Source organism: Chiloscyllium plagiosum, unplaced genomic scaffold (genome assembly GCF_037043375.1).
Source record: "Chiloscyllium plagiosum isolate Xiang-an unplaced genomic scaffold, Cpla_swu_hap1 HiC_scaffold_9, whole genome shotgun sequence".
NCBI classification, from domain to species: domain Eukaryota; kingdom Metazoa; phylum Chordata; class Chondrichthyes; order Orectolobiformes; family Hemiscylliidae; genus Chiloscyllium; species Chiloscyllium plagiosum.
In genome coordinates, this window is record NW_028270147.1 from 123,752,241 (window position 1) to 123,771,955 (window position 19,715).

A 19,715-nucleotide genomic window follows, 5' to 3' on the forward strand; every position below is an offset into this window, starting at 1 on the left:
TCCACTTGTTAACCATCCTCTAAGTGAAGAAATGTTTCCTCATCTGAATCCAAAACGGTCGACCCAATGTCCCCCTGAAACTGTGGCACCTGATTCCAGACTCCCCAACTTTGGGAAACCTCCTTCCAGCATCAAGTCTGTCCAGCCCTGTTAGAATGTTATACATTGCAGTCAGACCTCCTCTCATCCTTCTCAACTCAAGTGAGTTCAGGTTCAGTTGAGGTAGACCCTGAGAGGAGAATTGAGGAATGTTTTTACCCAGAGGGTGGTGGGAGTCTGGAACTCACTGCCTGAAAGGCTGGTTGAGTCACAAACCATCGAGACATTGAAAGTGTGAGGGGCTGACGTGGCTCTCTCTGCCTGATGCCATTTACATACTGAGGAACACCCAGTCAGACTCTCACAGGCTGCAGCTTTATAAAGCAGAGCCCAGTGAAGGGAGAGTTTATCAGGAACCGGGCCCAGGGACAGGGGCACACACCATGATTTCACACATCCAGCTGATCTGGCCCCTGGCATTCTGTGTCACAGGTACAAATCTCTCTCCTTCCACCTTGAATCTTTAGCTGCTCTCCATTTCACTTCAATTCCACTGACTTGTCATTGAAGGGAAAATGCTGAAACCAGAGGAATGCTCAGTGTCTCCAACAATCTCTCATTTCGCAGTCTCTTTCTGTGACAGTTCTGACTTCACTGTGTTTCTCTCTGACCCCTCAGGTATCAGTGGGGACATCATCATGACCCAGTCACCCCCGGTGCTGTCAGTGGGACTGGGCCAGACCACAACCATCACCTGTACGGCCAGTCAAGATATTACAAATGACCTCAGCTGGTACCAGCAGCGAGAAGGACAGAAACCCTCTCTCCTGATCTATGAAGCAACAACTCGAAACACAGGAGTGTCCGAGCGATTCACTGGCAGTGGATATGGGACCAGTTTCACCCTGACAATCAGCAACGTTCAGAATGAGGATGTCGCTGACTATTACTGTAAGCAGCACAACAGGCGGCCTTGCACGTTCGGTAAAGGAACCAAGCTCAGACTGAGTAAGTCAACCTCAATCCTCCATTATTAACCCTTTCAATTTCTAAACACAATTTCTAATACACAAGTACTGAATTGTTGAAGGTGTTAGTGGGGAGCTGCAGTGAATGAAATGGTTGATTGAGGAGCACTGTGTCTAACAGGGTATCCAGCTGTATTTCTTTAATTCCATTGCCCCCTTTAAGCAGCAAGATATAAGTCAGTAAGTTTTACTCACCGTGTGGAGGAGCTCTGTCCATTTGCAGCCTGTGGTCCCATTCCTGCAGCATGGAGTGAAATCAGTGAGTAGCCTCCTGCCAGTCTCAGTGTGACGGATACGGGCAGAGTTTGATGTGAGCTCTGGCTCCCTGTCCCAGTCTCTGATCTCACTGACCTCAGCAGCAGCAGCAGCAGCAGCAGCAGCAGCAGCAGCACAGTGAGACACCGAGCTCCCACCTCCCACAGCTTTAACTCTGCTCAATCACACAGTTACAGAATTGTTACAGTGCACAAGGAGGCCATTCTGTCCATCCTGTCTGTACTGGCTCTCTGAATGAGCAATTCACTGAGTGTCATTCTCCTGCCTTCTCCCTGTCACCCTGCACATTGTTCCTTTTCAAATAACAGTCTCATTCCCTTCGGAATGTTTCAATTGAAGCTGCCTCCACCACACTCTCAGGCAGTGCAGTCCACACCTTAACCACTCACTGGCTGAAAATGCCTTTCCTCATTTCACTTTTGTTACTTATCCAATTACTTTCAATCTTAATCCTTTCACAAGTGGAATCATTTTCTCCCTATTTACACTGTCCAGGCCCCTCCTGATTTTGAATTTCTGGAACAATTCTTCTCGCCGCCTTCTCCAAAGACTTAGAGGTGCCGGTGTTGGACTGGGGTAGACAAAGTTAAAAATCACATAACACAGGTTATAGTCCAACAGGGGGTTTATTTGGAAGCACTGGCTTTCGGAGCGCCCCTCCTTCATCAGTTGGTTGTCAGCGGTGCTCCAAAAGCTAGTGCTTCCACATTAACCTGTTGGACTATAACCTGGTGTTGTGTGATCTGTAACTTTCTCCAAAGAAGACAGTCCCAAATTTTCCAATCTATCTTCATAACTGATGTTCCTCATCCCTGGAATGATCTTTGGGCATATGTTTGCCATCTCTACAAAACATTCACCTCCTTCCTGCATTATTCACATTATTTATGTCCCACATGATTTTATAAACCTCTATAAGGTCACTCCTCAGCCTCCGGCACTTCAAGGTAAAAGGTCTCAGCTTTTCCGGCCTCTCATGGTCATGGAGTCATACAGTGTGGAAACAGATCTTTCGGTCTAACTTGTCCATGCTAACTAGATATCCAAAACTGACCTCATCCCATTTGCCAGCATTTTGCCCACATCCCTCTAAACCCTTCCTATCCATGTACCCATCCAAACATCTTTTAAATGCTATAATTGTATCCGTCTACAGCACTTTCTCCGGCAGCTCAATCCATACACGCACCACCCTCTGTGTGACAGGTTACCCCTCAGGTCCCTTTTGGATCTTTTGCCTGTCACCTTAAACCTGTGCCCTCTAGTTTTGGACTCTCCTTCCCAAGGAAAAGACCTTGGATATACATCCTGTCCATGTCCATCATGATTTTATAAACATCTATAAGGCCACACCTCAGCCTCCGATCCTGCAGAAAAAATAACCCGTCTATTGAGCCTCTTTCGACAGCTCAAACCCTCCAGTTCCAGGTGACATCCATGTAAATCTTTTCTGCAGCATTTTAAGTTTAACAGCATCCTTCCTATCACAGGATGATCAGAATTGTTCATGTTATTCCCAAAGTAGGCTCACCAATTTCCTGTACAGCTGCAAATGATGTCCCAACTCTGATACTTAGTGCAGTGACCAATAAAGGCAAGTGTACCCAACACCTTCTCCATCGCCCTGTCTCCGTGTGACTCCACTGTCAAGGAATAATGCACCTGCCACTGCCCCTGCACTTGCCCCTGCACTTGCCCCTGCCCTTGTCCCTGCCCTTGTCCTTGCCCCTGTCCCTGCCCCTGTCCCTGCCCCTGCCCCTGCCCCTGCCCCTGCCCCTGCCCCTGCACTTGTCCCTGCCCCTGCACCCCGAGGTCTCTTTGTTCAGGAACACTACCATTAGCTGTATAACTCCTGCCCTGGTTTGACTTTCCAAAATGCAACACCTCACATTTATATAAATTGAACTCCATTTGCCACACGTTTAGATCAAAGTGGTGCTGGAAAAGCACAGCAGGTCAGGCAACATCCGAGGAGCAGGAAAATCGAAGTTTCGGGCAAAAGCTCTTCATCAGGATTCCTCTAGTTGAACCCCCAGATTCAGCGCAGCCCTCTTGACCTGCAATCTTCTTCCCGACCTCTCCGCCCCCACTCTCTCTCCGGTCTATCACCCTCACCCTCACCTCCTTCCTCCAATATATTCCCAGTGCCCCACCCCAAATTCCACCCCCCCCTTCCCACCTTTTATCTCATCCCGCTTGGCACACCAGCCTCATTCCTGAAGAAGGGCTTATGCCCGAAACGTCGATTCTCTTGCTCCTCGGATGCTGCCTGGCCTGCTGCGCTTTTCCAGCACCACACTTTTCAACAGAGAATGTTGGTAAAGGGTTGCTTTTCAGACTGGAGATGAGTTATCAGCTGTGTGCCCAAGGATTGGTGCTGGGTCCATGGCTTTTCATCATTTAAATAAATGATTTGGATGTGAATATAGGAATTATGGCGAGTTTGTAAATGGTGGGACAGTGGATAGTGAAGAAGCTTATCTGAGAGTACAGTGGGACCTTGATCATTTGGGGAAATGGGCAGAGGTGTCGCAAATTGACAAAAGTGAGGACTGCAGATGGAAACCAGCGTTCCGGAGAGACCACTCCCTCCACGACTCCCTCGTCAGGTCCACACCCCGCACCAACCCAACCTTCACTCCCGGCACTTTCCCCTGCAACCGCAAGAAGTGCAAAACTTGCGCCCACACCTCCCCCCTCACCTCCCTCCAAGGCCCCAATGGATCCTTCCATATCTGTCGCAAATTCACCTGCACCTCCACACACATCATTTACTGTATCCGCTGCACCCGATGTGATCTCCTCTACATTGGGGAGACAGGCCGCCTACTTGCAGAACATTTCAGGGAACACCTCTGGGACTCCCGCACCAACCAATCCAACCGCCCCGTAGCTGAACACTTTAACTCCCCCTCCCACTCCGTCAAGGACATGCAGGTGCTTGGCCTCCTCCATCGCCAGACCCTGGCAACATGATGCCTGGAGGAAGAGCACCTCATCTTCCGCCTTGGAACTCTCCAACCACAAGGGATGAATGTAGATTTCTCCAGCTTCCTCGTTGCCCTTCACCCCACCTTATCTCATTCCCAACCCCCGGATTCAGCACCGCCCTCTTGACCTGCATTCTTCTTCCTGACCTCTCCGCCCCCACCCCCTCTCTGGCCTATCACCCTCACCCTCACCTCCTTTCACCTATCGTATTCCCAGCGCCCCACCCCCAAATTCCCCCACTCCCACCTTTTATCTCAGCCCGCTTGGCACACCAGCTTCATTCCTGAAGAAGGGCTTATGCCCAAAACGTCGATTCTCCTGCTCCTCGGATGCTGCCTGGCCTGTTGCGCTTTTCCAGCACCACACATTTCAACTCTGGTCTCCAGCATCTGCAGTCCTCACTTTCTCCAACATTCTCTGTCTCCTATCTTCAAGCCAATGTTTTACCCAAATGGCTAGCCCCCCTGGATCCCATGTGGTCTAACCTTACTAACCAGTCTGTCATGTGGAACCTTGTCAAACGCTTTGCTGAGGTCCATATAGACAGTGTCTACTGTTCTGCCTACATCAATCTTCTCTTCAAACAACCTCAATCACGTTAGTGAGACATGATTACCATGCACAAAACTGCATTGATTGTCCAAATGCATGTAAATCCTGTCCCTCAGAATTCACTCCAATAACTTACCCAGCAATGACATCAGACTCACTAGTTTATAGTTCCCTGGCTTTTCCTTCCAGCCTTTCTTAAATAATGGCTAACATTAGCCAACCTCTCTGGTTCTCCAGCACCTCACTCATGGCTGTCGATCAGAAACATACCTCAGCAAGGAGTCCAGCAATCTCTTTCCTAGCTTTCCACAATGTCCTGGGATATACCTGATTAGGTCCTGGAGATTTATCTACTGTCTTGCACTTTAAGAAATCCTCTACCATAATGTGGACTTTTGTCAAGACATTGCTATTTACTTCCCAAGTTCCCAAACTCCCAAGTCTTTCTCCATGATAAATACTGACCCGGAATATTCATTTAGGATCTGAACCATTTCCTGTGGATCCACCCAGAGATACATTGTTCATCTTCATGGGGTCCTAATCTCTCTCTGGTTACTCTTCTGCCCTTTTCTTATTTACCATAATTCTACCACGTTTGCCCTTGAGTGAGTTTAGGAATTGTTTGCCCTCCCTCAAATATACCTTGACTATCCGTGGTCCACATCCTCTACTATTCTCTTCAGGACTTTCCTGACAACCTTTGACCCTACTTTATTCAGATCCAATACATCCATATGCCATGGAAGCTGGCATTTTCCCCAGTGAGTATGTTTGACCCTGAAAATGCCTTTGTTCTTTTCCACTGTCACCCTAAACCATGTGATACAATGATCACTCTTCCCTAAATGTCCTCTCACTGACACTTGATCCACTTGGGCCTCCTCACTCCCAAGATCCAGATCTAGCAGAGCCTCCTTTCTCATTGGACTGGAAACATGCGGCTAGAGAAAATTCACCTGAACACACTCTCACAACTCTGGCCCCTCTCTGCCCGTTACACTGCTACTACCCCAGTCTATATTCAGAAATTAAAGACACCCCTTCCACCCTAATTATAATGACTCTATTATATTTGCAGGTCTCTGTAAATTCCTTGCAAATGTATTCCTCCACATCCTTCCCACTGGGTGGTGCCGTATTGACTGCACTGAGGATTCTGTGGACCTCGGTGTTCCTCTTTGATATTACCTCCTGGATCCCACAGCCCTGCCAAGTTAGTTTAAACCCTCTGCAACAGCACTAGTAAATCACCTCAAAGGAACTCAGTCCCATCTCTGTTCAGGAGCAACGCCGTCTGGTCTGTCCAGGTCCCATCTCCCGAGACCCAGTCCCAATGTCCCAAGAATCCAAAGCCCCCCCCCGTCCTGGACCGTCTTTCCAGCTCCACATTCACCTGTGTTATCCTCCTGTTCCTCTTCTCACTTTCATGGGGCACTGCGAGTAATGTGACGATTTCTATTTTTGTGCTCCTGAAGTTAATTCCCTCCTGAGCTCCCGAAATTCTGACTGCAGGACCACATCCCTTTTCTCCCTCTGTCACTGGGACCGATGTGGACCACGACTGCTGACTGTTCCCCCTCTCCCCTCAGGGTGCTCTGCAGCTGCTCAGTGACATCCTTGACCCTGGCACCAGGGAGACAACACACCATCCTGGATTCCCATCTGCAGCTGCAGAAACACCTATCGATGCACTCACTCTCAAATCTCCTCTCACTATCACTCTTCCAGTCTTCCGTGTGCCCCCCTGTACAGCTGAATCTCCCCTTGGCTCCATGGACTTGGATCTGGCTGCAATTCCCAGATGAACCACCATTCTTGTCAGGATTCTGACCTGAACCCTGGTCGGAGAGTGGCATTCCTTTCGGGGATACCTGTACTAGCTGCCTGGTCCTTTTGGACTGTCTGCTGCTCCCCCATTCCCTCTGTCCCTGCATACTCTGAAGCTGCGGAGTGACCATAGAGTCATAGAGTCTTAGTGATGTACAGCACGGAAACAGACTCTTCGGTCCAACCTGTCCATGCCGATCAGATATCCCAACCCAATCTAGACCCACCGGCCAGCACACGGCCCATATCCCTCCAAGCCCTTCCTATTCGTATACCCATCCAAATTCTTCTAAAATGTTGCAATTGTATCAGCCTCCACCACTTCCTCTGGCGGCTCATTCCATACACGTACCACCCTCTGCGTGAAAAGGTTGCCCTGTAGGTCTCTTTTATATCTTTCCCCTCTCATCCTAAACCTATGCCCTCTAGTTCTGGACTCCCCAACCCAAGGGAAAAGAATTTGCCTATTTACCCTACTCATGCTCCTCATAATTTTGTAAACCTCTATAAGGTCACCCCTCAGCCTCAGATGCTCCGGGGTAAACAGCCCCAGCCTGTTCAGCCTCTCCCTGTAGCTCAAATCCTCTAACCTTGGCAATATCCTTGTAAATATTTTCTGATCCCTTTCAAGTTTCACACCTTTCCAATAGGAAGGAGACCAGCACTGCACGCAATATTCCAACAGTGGCCTAACCAATGTCCTGCATAGCTGCAACATGACCTCCCAACCCCTGTACTGAATACTCTGACCAGGAAGCGAAAGCATACCAAACGCCTTCTTCACTATCCTATCTACCTGCGACTCCACTTTCAAGGAGCTATGAACCTGCACTCCAAGGATTCTTTTGTTCGGCAACACTCCCGAGGACTTTACCATTAAGTGTATAAGTCCTGCTAAGATTTGCTTTCCCAAAATGCAGCACCTCATATTTATCTGAATTAAACTCCATCTGCCACTTCTCAGCCCATTGGCCCATCTGGTCAAGATGCTGTTGTGATCTGAGGTAACCCTCTTTGCTGTCCCCTACACCTCTAATTTTGGTGTCTTCTGCAAACTTACTAACTGTACCTCTTATGCTCGCATCCAAATCATTTATGTAAATGACAAAAAGTAGAGGACCCAGCACCGATCCTTGTGGCACTCCACTGGTCACAGGCCTCCAGACTGAAAAACAACCCTCCACCACCACGCTCTGTCTTCTACCTTTGAGCCAGTTCTGTATCCAAATGGCTAGTTCCCTCTGTACTCCATGAGATCTAACCTTGCTAATCAGTCTCCCATGGGGAACCTTATTGAACATCTTACTGGAGTCTATACAGATCACATCTATTGCTCTGCCCTCATCAATCCTCTTTGTTACTTCCTCAAAAAACTCAATCAAGTTTTTGAGACATGATTTCCCACACACAAAGCCATGTTTACTATCCCTAATCAGTCCTTGCCTTTCCAAATACATGTACATCCTGTCCCTCAGGATTCCCTCCAACAACTTGCCCACCACCGACGTCAGGCTCACTGGTCTATAGTTCCCTGGCTTGTCCTTACCACCCTTCTTAAACAGTGGCACCTCGTTAGGCAACCTCCAGTCTTCCGGCACCTCACCTGTGACTATCGATGATACAAATATCTGAGCAAGAGGCCCAGCAATCACTTCTCTACTTCCTACAGAGCTCGAGGGTACACCTGATCAGGTCCTGGGGATTTATCCACTTTTATGTGTTCCAAGACATCCAGCACTTCCTCCTCTGTAATATGGACATTCTGCAAGATGTCACCATTTATTTCCCGACTGTCTATATCTTTCATATCCTTTTCCACAGTAAATACTGATGCAAAATACTCATTTAGTATCTTCCCCATTTTCTGTGGCTCCACACAAAGGCTGCCTGTCTGATCTTTGAAGGGACCTATTCTCTCCCTAGTTACCCTTTTGTCCTTAATGTATTTGTAAAATCCCTTTGGATTCTCCTTAATTCTATTTGCCAAAGCTATCTCATGTCCCCTTTTTGCCCTCCTGATTTCTTTCTTAAGTATACTCCTACTTCCTTTATACTCTTATAAGGATTCACTCAATCTATCCTGTCTATACCTTACATAATCTTTCTTAACATCTAGAAACGTGCTCTCCACAGAGCTCTCAGCCTCACGGACACTCCGCACTGATACCAGCTGCTGCTCAAGCTCCGAAACCCGGAGCTCCAACTGCTGTCACTGACCACACTTCCTACACTCATGGTATTCCAGGAACTGCAAAGTATCCTGAAATTCCCACATAGATGCACATTCTCTCCACTCTTTGGTTATCTCTTGGCAACATTCTGATGACAAACAGCTACAGCAGGGCTCACAGTCCAGTGGGTTCAGTGTTCCAGGGTTTTGGGGAAACTCTCCAGAAGACTTAAAGAAATAGGAGCAGAAATCAGCCATTCAGCCCATGGAATCTGCTCTGCCATTTGATCTTGGCAGATATGCTTCTCATCCCCATTCTTCTGCCTGCTCCATGGGAATGTTGATCCCCTTAACAATCACAAACCTATCTATCTCTGTCTTAAATACACTCTTCCCTCTGTAGCAATGAGTTCCACAGATCCCCCACCCTCTGGCTGAAGAAATTCCTCCTTATCTCAGCTCGAAAGGGTCGGCCCTTCATTCTGAGGCTGTGCCTTGGTTACCTCGACTCTCCTGTTTTCGGAAACATCTTCTCTGCATACACTCTTTCTAGGCTGATCAGTATTCTGCAAATTTCAATAAGATTCCTCTTCATCCTTTGAAACTCCATTGAGTACAAACCCAGAGTCCTCAGCCACGCCTCATATGACAAGCCCTTCATCCCCAGGATCATTCTTGTAAACCCCTCCAATGACAGCACATCGTTTCTTAGAATATGGGTCCCAAATCTGTTCATGATATTCCAAAAGTGGTCTGACCAGAGCATTACACAGCCTCAGCACTACATCTCTGCTCTTGTATTCTAGCCCAATTGAAATGAATGCTATCATTTCATTTCCCTTCCCAAGCACAAACTGGACCTGCCTGTTCACCTTCAGAGAAACCTGAATGAGGTTTGTGCTTTAGATTTCCAAAGCATTTCCTCATTTAGAAAACAGCCTTTGCATCTCTTCTTAATATCAAAGTGCATAACCTCACACTGTAACACATTGTATTCTATCTGCCACTTCTTTGCCCACTCTCTGAGCCTATCTCAGACCTTTTACAGCCTTCTCACTTCCTCAACACTACCTGTCCCTCCACCTATCTCATGTCATCTGCAAACTTAGCAACAATGTCTTCACTTCCTTCATTCAGATTGTTAACGCATGACATGAATAGTTATGGTGCCAACATTAACACCTGCAGAACTCTATTAGTCACCAGCTGCCATTTTTCCTCACTCTCTGCTTTATATCAACCTATCAATCCTCAGTCCATGCCAGTACCTTGCCCCTAACTCTATGGGCTTGTACCTTATGTCAAAGGCCTTCTGGAAATCCAAATAGATTACTTCTTCAGACTCTCCTTTGTCTGACTGGCTGGGAGCTGTTGCGGCTGTACAGGACATTGGTTCGGCCACTTTTGGAATACTGTGTGTAATTCTGGTTGCCTTGCTGTAGTAAAAATGTTGTGAACCTTAAAATGCTTCAGAAAAGATTTACAAGAATGTTGCCAAGGTTGGAGGTTTTCAGCTACTGGGAGAGGTTGAATAGGATCTAATTTCCCTGGATTGTTGGAGGCTGAGCGGTGACCATTTTGTGGTTTGTAGAATCATGGGGGGCATTGAAAGGGTGAGTAGAGAAGGTATTATTTTCATAGTTTGGGAGTCCAGTTCTAGAGGCATAGGTTGAAGGCGACAGGGGAAAGAATTGAAAAGGGCTGAAGGGGCAACCTTTTCACGTGGTGGGTGGTGTGTGTATAGAATGAGCTGCCAGAGGAAGAGGTGGAGGATGGTATGATTACAACATTTAAGAGGATGGGTACATGAATAGGGAGGGTTTAGAGGGATATGCGCAAAATGCTGGAAAATGGGACTAGCTTAATCGGAGGTTTGTTAAAGAGTTATCAAGCTCCATCCCACTTTCCAGCTCTTGCTCCATAAGCCTACGGTTTCACTGTTTCAAATGAATATCCAAGTGTTTTTTTCACTATGATGAGGGTTTCTGCCTCTCCAACCCTTTCAGACAGTGCATCCCAGATCCCGCCAGCCTCTGGCTGAAAACAATTACTCCACAATTCCCCTCGAACTCTGTGTCCAATTAATTTCAATCTCTCCCCATGTTATCATCCTCTGTGCTGATGGAAATCAGTCCTTCCAACCCACTCTATTCAGGCCCCTCATCATTTTCTACACCTCAATCAAATCTCCCCTCAGCCCCTGTGTTCCAAAGAATACAATCCCAGCCAAACCAATTATTCCTCAAAGCTAAAACTCCCCATTTTTGACAAAATCCTCCTCTGTCCCCATCTCTAGTGGGATCACATCCTTCCTGTAATGTGGTGACCAGAGCCATACACAGTTCTCTCACTGTGCTCTAATTGGGCTTTTATACAGTTCCAGAATAAACAAACTCCTTGCTTTCGCTCTCAACCAAAAATGATAAAGGGAGGTGATGGTCTAATGATATAATTACTGAACTCTTAATCCACAGGTCTAGATAATGTTTTGGGAACCAAGGTTAGAATCCTGCCACAGCTGATGGTGGAATGTGAATTCAATAAAAAAAATCTGGAATTAAGAGCCTAATGATGACCATCGTTGATTGTCAGGAAAAAGCCATCTGATTCACTAATGACCTTTAGGGAAGGAAACGGTCATCGTTACAATGTGACTCCAGACCCACAGCAATGTGGTTGACTCTAAACTGCCTTCTAGGCGATTATGGATGGGCAATAAATGCTGCCGATCCAGTAATGACCTCATTCCGTCAAGGGAAAAAGAAAAACAGTTGATCCCATGTGTCTTCTTAACCACCTTACTGACCCGCATTCATTAATCACCATGGCCACATCTTCCACCTCCACACACATGTGACTTCCAGGTTCAAATTGACAAGAGACGTTCCTTCAATATCTGAGAAACAGATAGAAACATCAAACATAGGAGGCCATTCAGCCCGTCAAGCCTGCTCCACCATTCAATATGATCATGGCCAATCATCCAACATAGTCCCCTGTTCCTGCTTTCTCCCCACATTCTTTGATCCCATTAATCCGAAGAAATATATCTAATTCCTTCTTGAACACATAACTGCATCTAATTCCCTCATGCTGGAAAAATGGATGAGAATTATTGGGTTGTTGTTTTTTGACCAATATGGACCACAATGGACTGATGGGTCTTTTGGGTCTCTCTGACTGTATGACTCTATTATATTATGAATAACTGGGTACCAAGGACTAGCCCCTGTGGTACCCCAACTGGTAACTACCTGCCATTCAGAAAAAGACTTGTTCTTCCTGCCCTGTCTGCCAACCAGTTCCCAATCCATGTCAGTACATGACCCCAATCCTCTTGTTCAGTAGGATTTCCCTGATTCACTTGGAAATATTTCATCCTGTCAGCTCTTTGCTTTACTCAGATCCTGTTTAATTTCATCCCTGCATCCTCTATCCTCCTCTCAGCTTTCTGCAGGTTTGATCTCCAGATAACCAACATCACCTTCCCTGTTTGGTCTTCCCTACACTGGCTGCCTTTTGACATCCCAGGCTAAGAGTTTAGATTTGGGAGTCCCACCCTTACTCTTTGTGGGAACAGATTCTGAATGATCTCTGTCTTGTTACTTGAGGGCTCCCACTGCCCTGACACTGATTTTCCATCATGTCACTGGTTCCAGTCCACTTTTACTAAATTACCGAAACATTTAGTAAAATGAAAACTTTTACACTTACTCCATGATTCTCCATTTCCATCCTTAATTTCAATCTCACTGAGTTCTGATCACTCTCACTAAAATGCTCGCCATCTTTTAGTTCTTCCATCTGCCCACATTCATTCCCCAAACGACGGTCCAAAACTGTCCCTTCTCTTTCACTATCACCTTCTCAGGGGCAATTAGGGATGAGCAATAAATTCTGCTCCTGCTAGTGACACTCATATCCCAAGAATCAATTTTAAAAATGTTAATTCTTTTGTCTGGTTTATTAGGTATTGGAGACAAATATTCAAACATTTTACCAGTGAATATTCTGAGAATTGAAATCCCTTTGAATGACAGGGATTAAAATTGTTTCTCTTGTCTTTCAGGCCGTGAGAACTCTCAGCCCAAGCTGACCCTGCTGCCCCCCTCCCCGGAGCAGGTCAATGCCAAGGGCACTGCCACCCTGGTGTGCCTTGCCAATCACTTCTATCCCGATGAGCTGGAGGTGCAGTGGAAGAAGGATGGTGCAGTCATTTCGGACGGGGTTCAGACCAGCAACTACCTGCGAGCTTCGGACAGCACCTACAGTGTCAGCAGCCTGCTGACCCTCTCTGGGTCTGACTGGGAGTCCAACGCTCGCTTCTCCTGTGCCCTCACCCACGTGACCCTCCCCTCTCCCCTCAGCAAGAGCATCAGGAGTTCAGAGTGCGTGTAGAGTGTTCAAGACAGTCCACAGAGGAGACACAACTTTAAACAGAACAGGGCTGAACTGGCAGGGCAAAGGTCATTGTCAGCACTGAATTTCAACTCTCTTCCTTCTCAGGACTGGCTCAGGGACACTTCTGAGGTTCAGGAGTGAAGGTAGTTCATTGGGACAGTGTAGATAGAGCTTTATGCTGTGTCAAACCTCATGCTCTCCCTATTCTGGGACTTTTTGATTGGGACAGTGTTGATTTGTGATGCCAAGTAAAATCTCTTGAAGTTGCTGAAGGCTGTCAGCTGCACAAAACAATGTGAACCTTCGAAATTTCTGCTTCAACAAATCAGATCTCCTTCCTGCTCAGCAGCCAGTTCCAATTTAAGGTTTTTGTCACTATTTGAAGGACAGGATTCTCATGTTATTGAGAAAATCTCCACAAGTGTTTTCCTCAAAAGCCATTGTCGCTGTTATTTTGTGCAGCTTCCTCTGTCTGGGCTGTTAATTGCTGACTGTTTTCTGTCAATGTCAGTTTGGAAAAGGGAATAAAGATGATGAAGATTCAGTCTCTGTCTCTGTGTGCTTTAGAAATGGACCACTCCATTCAGCTGATTGGCTGCATGTGAGCATGACATTGTCACAATTGGCTACGTGGCCTGTCAATCCGTGGTAGATGATACTGACAGCCAATCAGCAATCAGTTTCAAATAATCCAGTTGGTCTGGAATCTGTGGAGGTTACAAGATTCCAAACAGAATAGAAACTGAAAGCTGTTGGGATTCAATAATTACAATGTGAGGCATTCCGTGTTCACTCTCCGGTCCAAACTCAGGTGCTGGGATCGCACTGTGCACTCTCTGCTTCATGCTGTGTTGTACCTGAAATGATCTGAGGCCAATCACTGACACTGCAGACTGTGTCTCTCTGAGTGAGTGTACTACATAATGCTGTCTGTAGGTGTCACTCTGAGTGTGGGTGTATTATTCAAAGAGACACCTACAGGCAGCAAGGGTTGTGAGCATGTTACTCAGTGCTGCCTGACTCTGTGTGTGTGTGTGTTAACTCAGTGTTGCCTGGAGGTGTGTCTCTGAGTGTGTGTGTGTTATTCTGCACTGTCTGTAGGTATCTCAGTGAGTGTCAGTGTGTTACTCTGTGTTGCCTGCTGTGTCTCCAAGTGATGGATAAGTGATAGGCTTTGTGATGGGGATTGAAGATTAGGCCTTAATCTTCTCAAATCTCAGATGAAAAACAATTTAGCCTGAGATGGCAGCTCATTGAGGTGGCCAAAGTTAAAAATTGCACAACACCAGGTTATAGTCCAACAGGTTTCTTTGGAAGTACAAGCTTTCGGAGCACTGCTCCTTCATCAGGCAGCTAGTGGGGCAGGATCATAGTTCACAGAATTTGTCATGAAATTGAGATGGCAGCTGAGAAAGGTGAATACTGAGAGTGTGTTCTCAGTAAGCGAGGGATTTCAGAGGCAGTGCACTCTGTAGTTCCTAATGTGCTCCCCAATTACAAGGAGCCGGGGTCATTGCAGTTGTGGTTGTCTGCTCAGCCAGTGCTGGCTAGCCATAGTCGTATTTCAATGGTCAATTAGCCCTAAACCAGGTGCAGCAATATTACCTTACAGGGAGGGAGCTGTCTGAGTGAGGGAGGTTGAATTCTTGCAGCCCCGAGAGTGATTGCAGTGGATTAATTAAGGGTGCTACCACCATGAAGGTGTGACCTTCTCTCCCTCTGCCTCAGCTGTGATGACCCTCAGGGTTAAACTCACCACCAGTCATTTCTGTTTGTAATTAGCATGTGGGGGGAAGGGGAAAGTGAGGACTGAAGATGCTGGAGATCAGAGTTGAGAGTGTGTTGCTGGGAAACCACAGCAGGTCAGGCAGCATCCGAGGAGCAGGATAATCAATATTTTGGGCATAAGCTCTTCATCAGGAATGGAGGGAAGGTCAACCTATCCCAAAGGCAGCACAGGCTGGATCGACGAGGCCACAAGAGTAAGCATGGGGTGATTGAGGGTGACAGAAGGAGGGGGTTGGTTGGCAGGTTGTTATTCAGAGTCAGGTACCAGAGTATCAGTCCTTCTGACACTCCCCTTTTTATCTGTCAGCCAGGACTCCCTGATTGGACACGGTTAACAGCTCATCAGGGAACTCATATTATCAGAAAAAAAGAAACATTTATCGAACAAGGAGTGCAAGAACTAAACGACACTAGACAAAATGATTGGTTTGAAAGATTTCATTACAGACATCACCAATTTGGTCCAACAAGTCCACACCGACCCACTGAAGAGAAACTACCCAAGACCCATTCCCCTGCCCTATCACTCGACATTTCCCCTGACCGACACATTCCTGAACACTGTGACAATTGTAACATGGCCAATTCACCTAACCTGCACATCTTTGGATTGTGGGAGGAAACTGGAGCACACGGAGGAAATCCACACTGACACAAGGGGAGCGTGCAAACTCCACAAAGACCTGAGGCTGAAATCGAACCTGGGTCCCTGGTGCTGCGAGTTAGCCGTGCTAACCACTGAGCCACCATGCCACAAATTTAAAACAATGCCCAAAGAGTTGAGCTTTTGTTAAGCTCCGTGAGCCTAACGTGATATAAACTATAAACATGCAACCCTCTGTCAGGGAAGGTAGTGCAGGATGGAAACCTTACAACCTTTAAATATCATAACATGCAAGGATCTGGGATAAGTGCAGGAAATTGGGATGAGAGTGCCTTTAGTGGTAGTTATGTTGGTACAGACTCAATGGGACAAAGGACCTTTTCTGCTCTGTATCAATCTGTGCTCCATGTTGAGAGGGCAGTGCAGGTTAATGGTGACTAGGTGAGGCAGTTCTAAGATGGCAAACACATGATCAAGGATCAGAGGAAATGGCTCAAGCTTCAGTGAAGGCCCAAGTCAGTGCTTGGGAGGAGGGTCAAGGCTAATGGAGGCAAGGTCAATGGAGACTGAGTGAGGGAGCAGGGTGCTGACTGGCATCTCATTGTGTTGTAGTGAGGTAAATGGGGACAAGAGGGGAATGTGTAGGGAGGAGTGCAGTTTCAGTTAAAATGTGACCTTTGTCAGCAGCAGCATGACCTTCAGCACCAGGGGGTGTCCCAGACTGTGTCAGGCTCACAGACTGCTCTCTGTGTGATTCCACACAGCCACTCGTCTGGTCACTACACAAAGTCTTATTTGTGTTTACACCACCATTTACACCACCGTCTGCACCCAACTTCTGCACCTTCTGTCTACACCACTGTCTGCACCCACCGTCGACACCCACTGTCTGCACCACCGTCTGTACCCACTGTCTGCACCCTGTATCCACAGCCACTGTCTAGTTCCTCTGTGAACACCCACCATCTACACCCACTGTCTACACCATTGTCTGCACCCTCCATCTACACCTCCCATCTTTCTGCTGTTGTAAGATTGTGTCCAATGATTCCATTGAGATTACTGCAACAGAACCCTGAATTTGAGAAGCGGCAATGATTGTCTTCTAACCCTGACCTACAAAGTCTGTGTTCCACATTGGGCTGATTAATATTAATTACTGAATGCCATTTGATTTCGGTGATGGCAGGACTGACGGATAAGGAGAGGTTGAGTTGATGAGGATTGTCTTCACTGGCGTTTAGAAGAATGAAGGAAGGGACTCTTGGAGAAAGCTGTAAAATTGGAACAGGACGAGACAAATTAGATGGAGGAAAGATGTTCCCAATGGTGGGGAAGTCCAGAAACAGAGCACATGGTTTAAGGTTAAGGGGTAAACTTTATAGGACAGAGATGAGAAAAAATGTTTTCCCCCAGAGAGTGGTGAGCCTGTGGAATTCTCTGTCACAGAAAGTGGTTGAAACCAAAACATGATGTTATCAAGAAAGAGGTAGGTATAGCTCTTGTGGCTAAAGAATCAAGGGATATGGGGTAGGGACGGATTACAGTAATGTGCTCCATGACCAGCTTCAATCATATTGAATGGCATAGCAGGCTGGAGGGGCCGAATGGCCTACTCCTGCTCCTATCCGCTATGTTTCTACATCGCGTAAAATAGATTGTCAGGTGGAGGTCACTCTGTCAGATGGGTAAGTATCCATTCACAGATTCCATCCACACTACTCCCCTTTCATTTTAATTGAGTCCACTCCCTCTATTCCTATGTCTTTGTTATCTGACCAGTGACCACACCTCCCTTCACCAACCCAGCAAGGAGCTGTGCTAATAACCCATCGTTTGTTTTAATTTGCTAATTGGGTGATGTGGATGGGGTTTTCAAAAACAGGAAGAGCTGAATTCTTATCGCCCCTTGTGCTGATTTTTTTGTGTGCCTCCCTCAATATGGGCGACACAGCACTGCTGCCTCACAGAGCCAGGGACGCAGGTTCGAGAGTCACACAGCATAGAGATAGCCCCTTCGGCCCACCATGTCAATGCTGACCAACAAACACTAAACTACACTAATCCCATTTACCCGCAGTTGCCTGGAGCCTACCATGCCCTGGTATTATAAGTGCTCATCCAAATGTTTTTAAAGGTTGTGAAATTTTCAGCCTGCACCACTCTCTCAGGCAGCATGTTCCATATATCTACCACACGCTGGGTCAAAACATACTTCCACCTTAATCTTATAACCCCTGGTCTTAAACAGGTCTGGGTGAGGAGCGGAGGCTGCAGAACAGTGTGAGAGGTCAGGAGTGGAGAGAGGAGAACAGTGTGAGGGTGAGGAATGGAGGCTGGAGTAGGAAGACACTTGTGTTCTGGAAAGCAGCAGGAACAGGGAAGAGATCCAAGAGCTGATAGGAATAGTCTCCATGCTTCCTCACAGTAGCTTTATGGTGGGAAAGAGAATAAATCAGGAGGTAATGAGGGCCTGGAACAAAGGCTGCTCATTAATTACAAATGACTTTAATCCTCGTCGATTATTTATAGTCAGATTTTTCTTTTTCATTCATTCACGGGATGAGGGTGTCACTGCCTAGGACAGCATTTATTGCCCACCCCTAATTGCCCCAGAGGGCAGTTAACAGTCATCCACATTGCTGTGGGATTGGATTCCCATGTAGGCCAGACCAGGTAAGGTTAGCAGTTCCCTTCCCTACAGGACGTTAGTAAACCAGAGGGGTTTTCCTGACAATCGACATGGATTAATGGTCATCGTTAGACTCTTAATTGCAAACTTTTTAATTGAATTTAAATTCCCCCATCTGCCATAGTGGGATTTGAGCTTGTGTCCCCAGAACCATATCTGGGTTTCTGTGCATTAATCACAGAAGGTTAGTATGTAGGTACAGCAGGTCATCAGGAAAGATCATAGAACATTATGGTGTAGTGTGAGGGGAAACTGAATGCAAGACTTCATTGAAACAAGCAAGATCCTGAGGGTCCTTGACCAGGTGAATGTGGAAAGGATGTTAGGAGAATCCAGAACGAGGGATCACTGTTTAAAATTAAGGGAGAGTCCATTCAAAACAGAGATTAGGAAACATGTTTTTCTCTCAGAGATTGTCAGTCTTTGGAATTCCCCTCCTTAAAAGGCAGTGGATGCAGAATTTAGAATCTATCCAGTGTGGAAACAGGTCCTTCAGCCCAACAAGTCCACACAAACCCTCCGAAGAGTAATTAATCCAGACCCATTTCCCAACCCTATATTTACCCTAGGAAGAGGTAGATGGATTCTTGATGACTGAAGGGATGGAACATTATCAGAGAATGTAGAGTTGAGGTTAAAATCAGATCAACTACTATCTTATTGAATGGGGGAGCAGGTTCAAAGGGCCGAGTGGCCTACTTTTGTTCCTTGCCCATATGTTGCCTCATACACCTTCACACAAGCAAAGACTGCCATTCGTATTTTCTACCTGCAGATTAAGCTGCTTGTGCAATAGGCCTCATCTGCACAGTGTTTTCTCCAGCCTTTCACTGTGAGGTTAAAGATAATGGTCCCATAATCAATTCATTAACTCTATGAGTTGGTTTATTTAAAACAATAAAATAAATTACAAGTCATTAAACAGACATGACAGCAAGCAATAATAGGCAGCACGATGGCTCAGTGGTTAGCACTGCTGCCTCACCGTGCCAGGGAACCACCTCAGTTGGGTCTGTGTGGAGTATGCACATTCTCCCTGTGTCTGCGTGGGCTTCCCCCGGGTGCTCTGGTTTCCTCCCACAGTCTAAAGATCTGCAGGCTCGATACATTGGCCATGCTAAATTGCCCAGAGTGTACAGGAATGTGCAGGCTTGGTGGAGTAGCCATTGGAACATACAGAGATAGGATAGGGGTCGAGATAGAATGACCTTGGGAGGGGCGGTATGGAGTCAATGGGCTGAATGGCCTACCTCCACACTATAGGGATTCTGTGTTACAAATACAAGTTCCTTCTTTCCATTCTAGCCCTGAAACATGCATGTGGTTCTGTCTCATATCCACTCA

At 46.7% G+C, this 19,715-nt stretch overlaps 1 gene segment (V, D, J or C); it reads left to right on the forward strand.

Annotated features, from left to right (window-relative positions):
- Positions 1 to 468: 468 nt before the first annotated feature.
- LOC148149305 (Ig kappa chain V region Mem5-like) lies at positions 469 to 13,831 on the forward strand. The segment is given in 3 exon segments: positions 469 to 531; positions 718 to 1,047; positions 12,956 to 13,831. Coding segments are annotated over 3 exon segments (708 nt in total).
- The last annotated feature ends 5,884 nt before the right edge of the window (positions 13,832 to 19,715 follow it).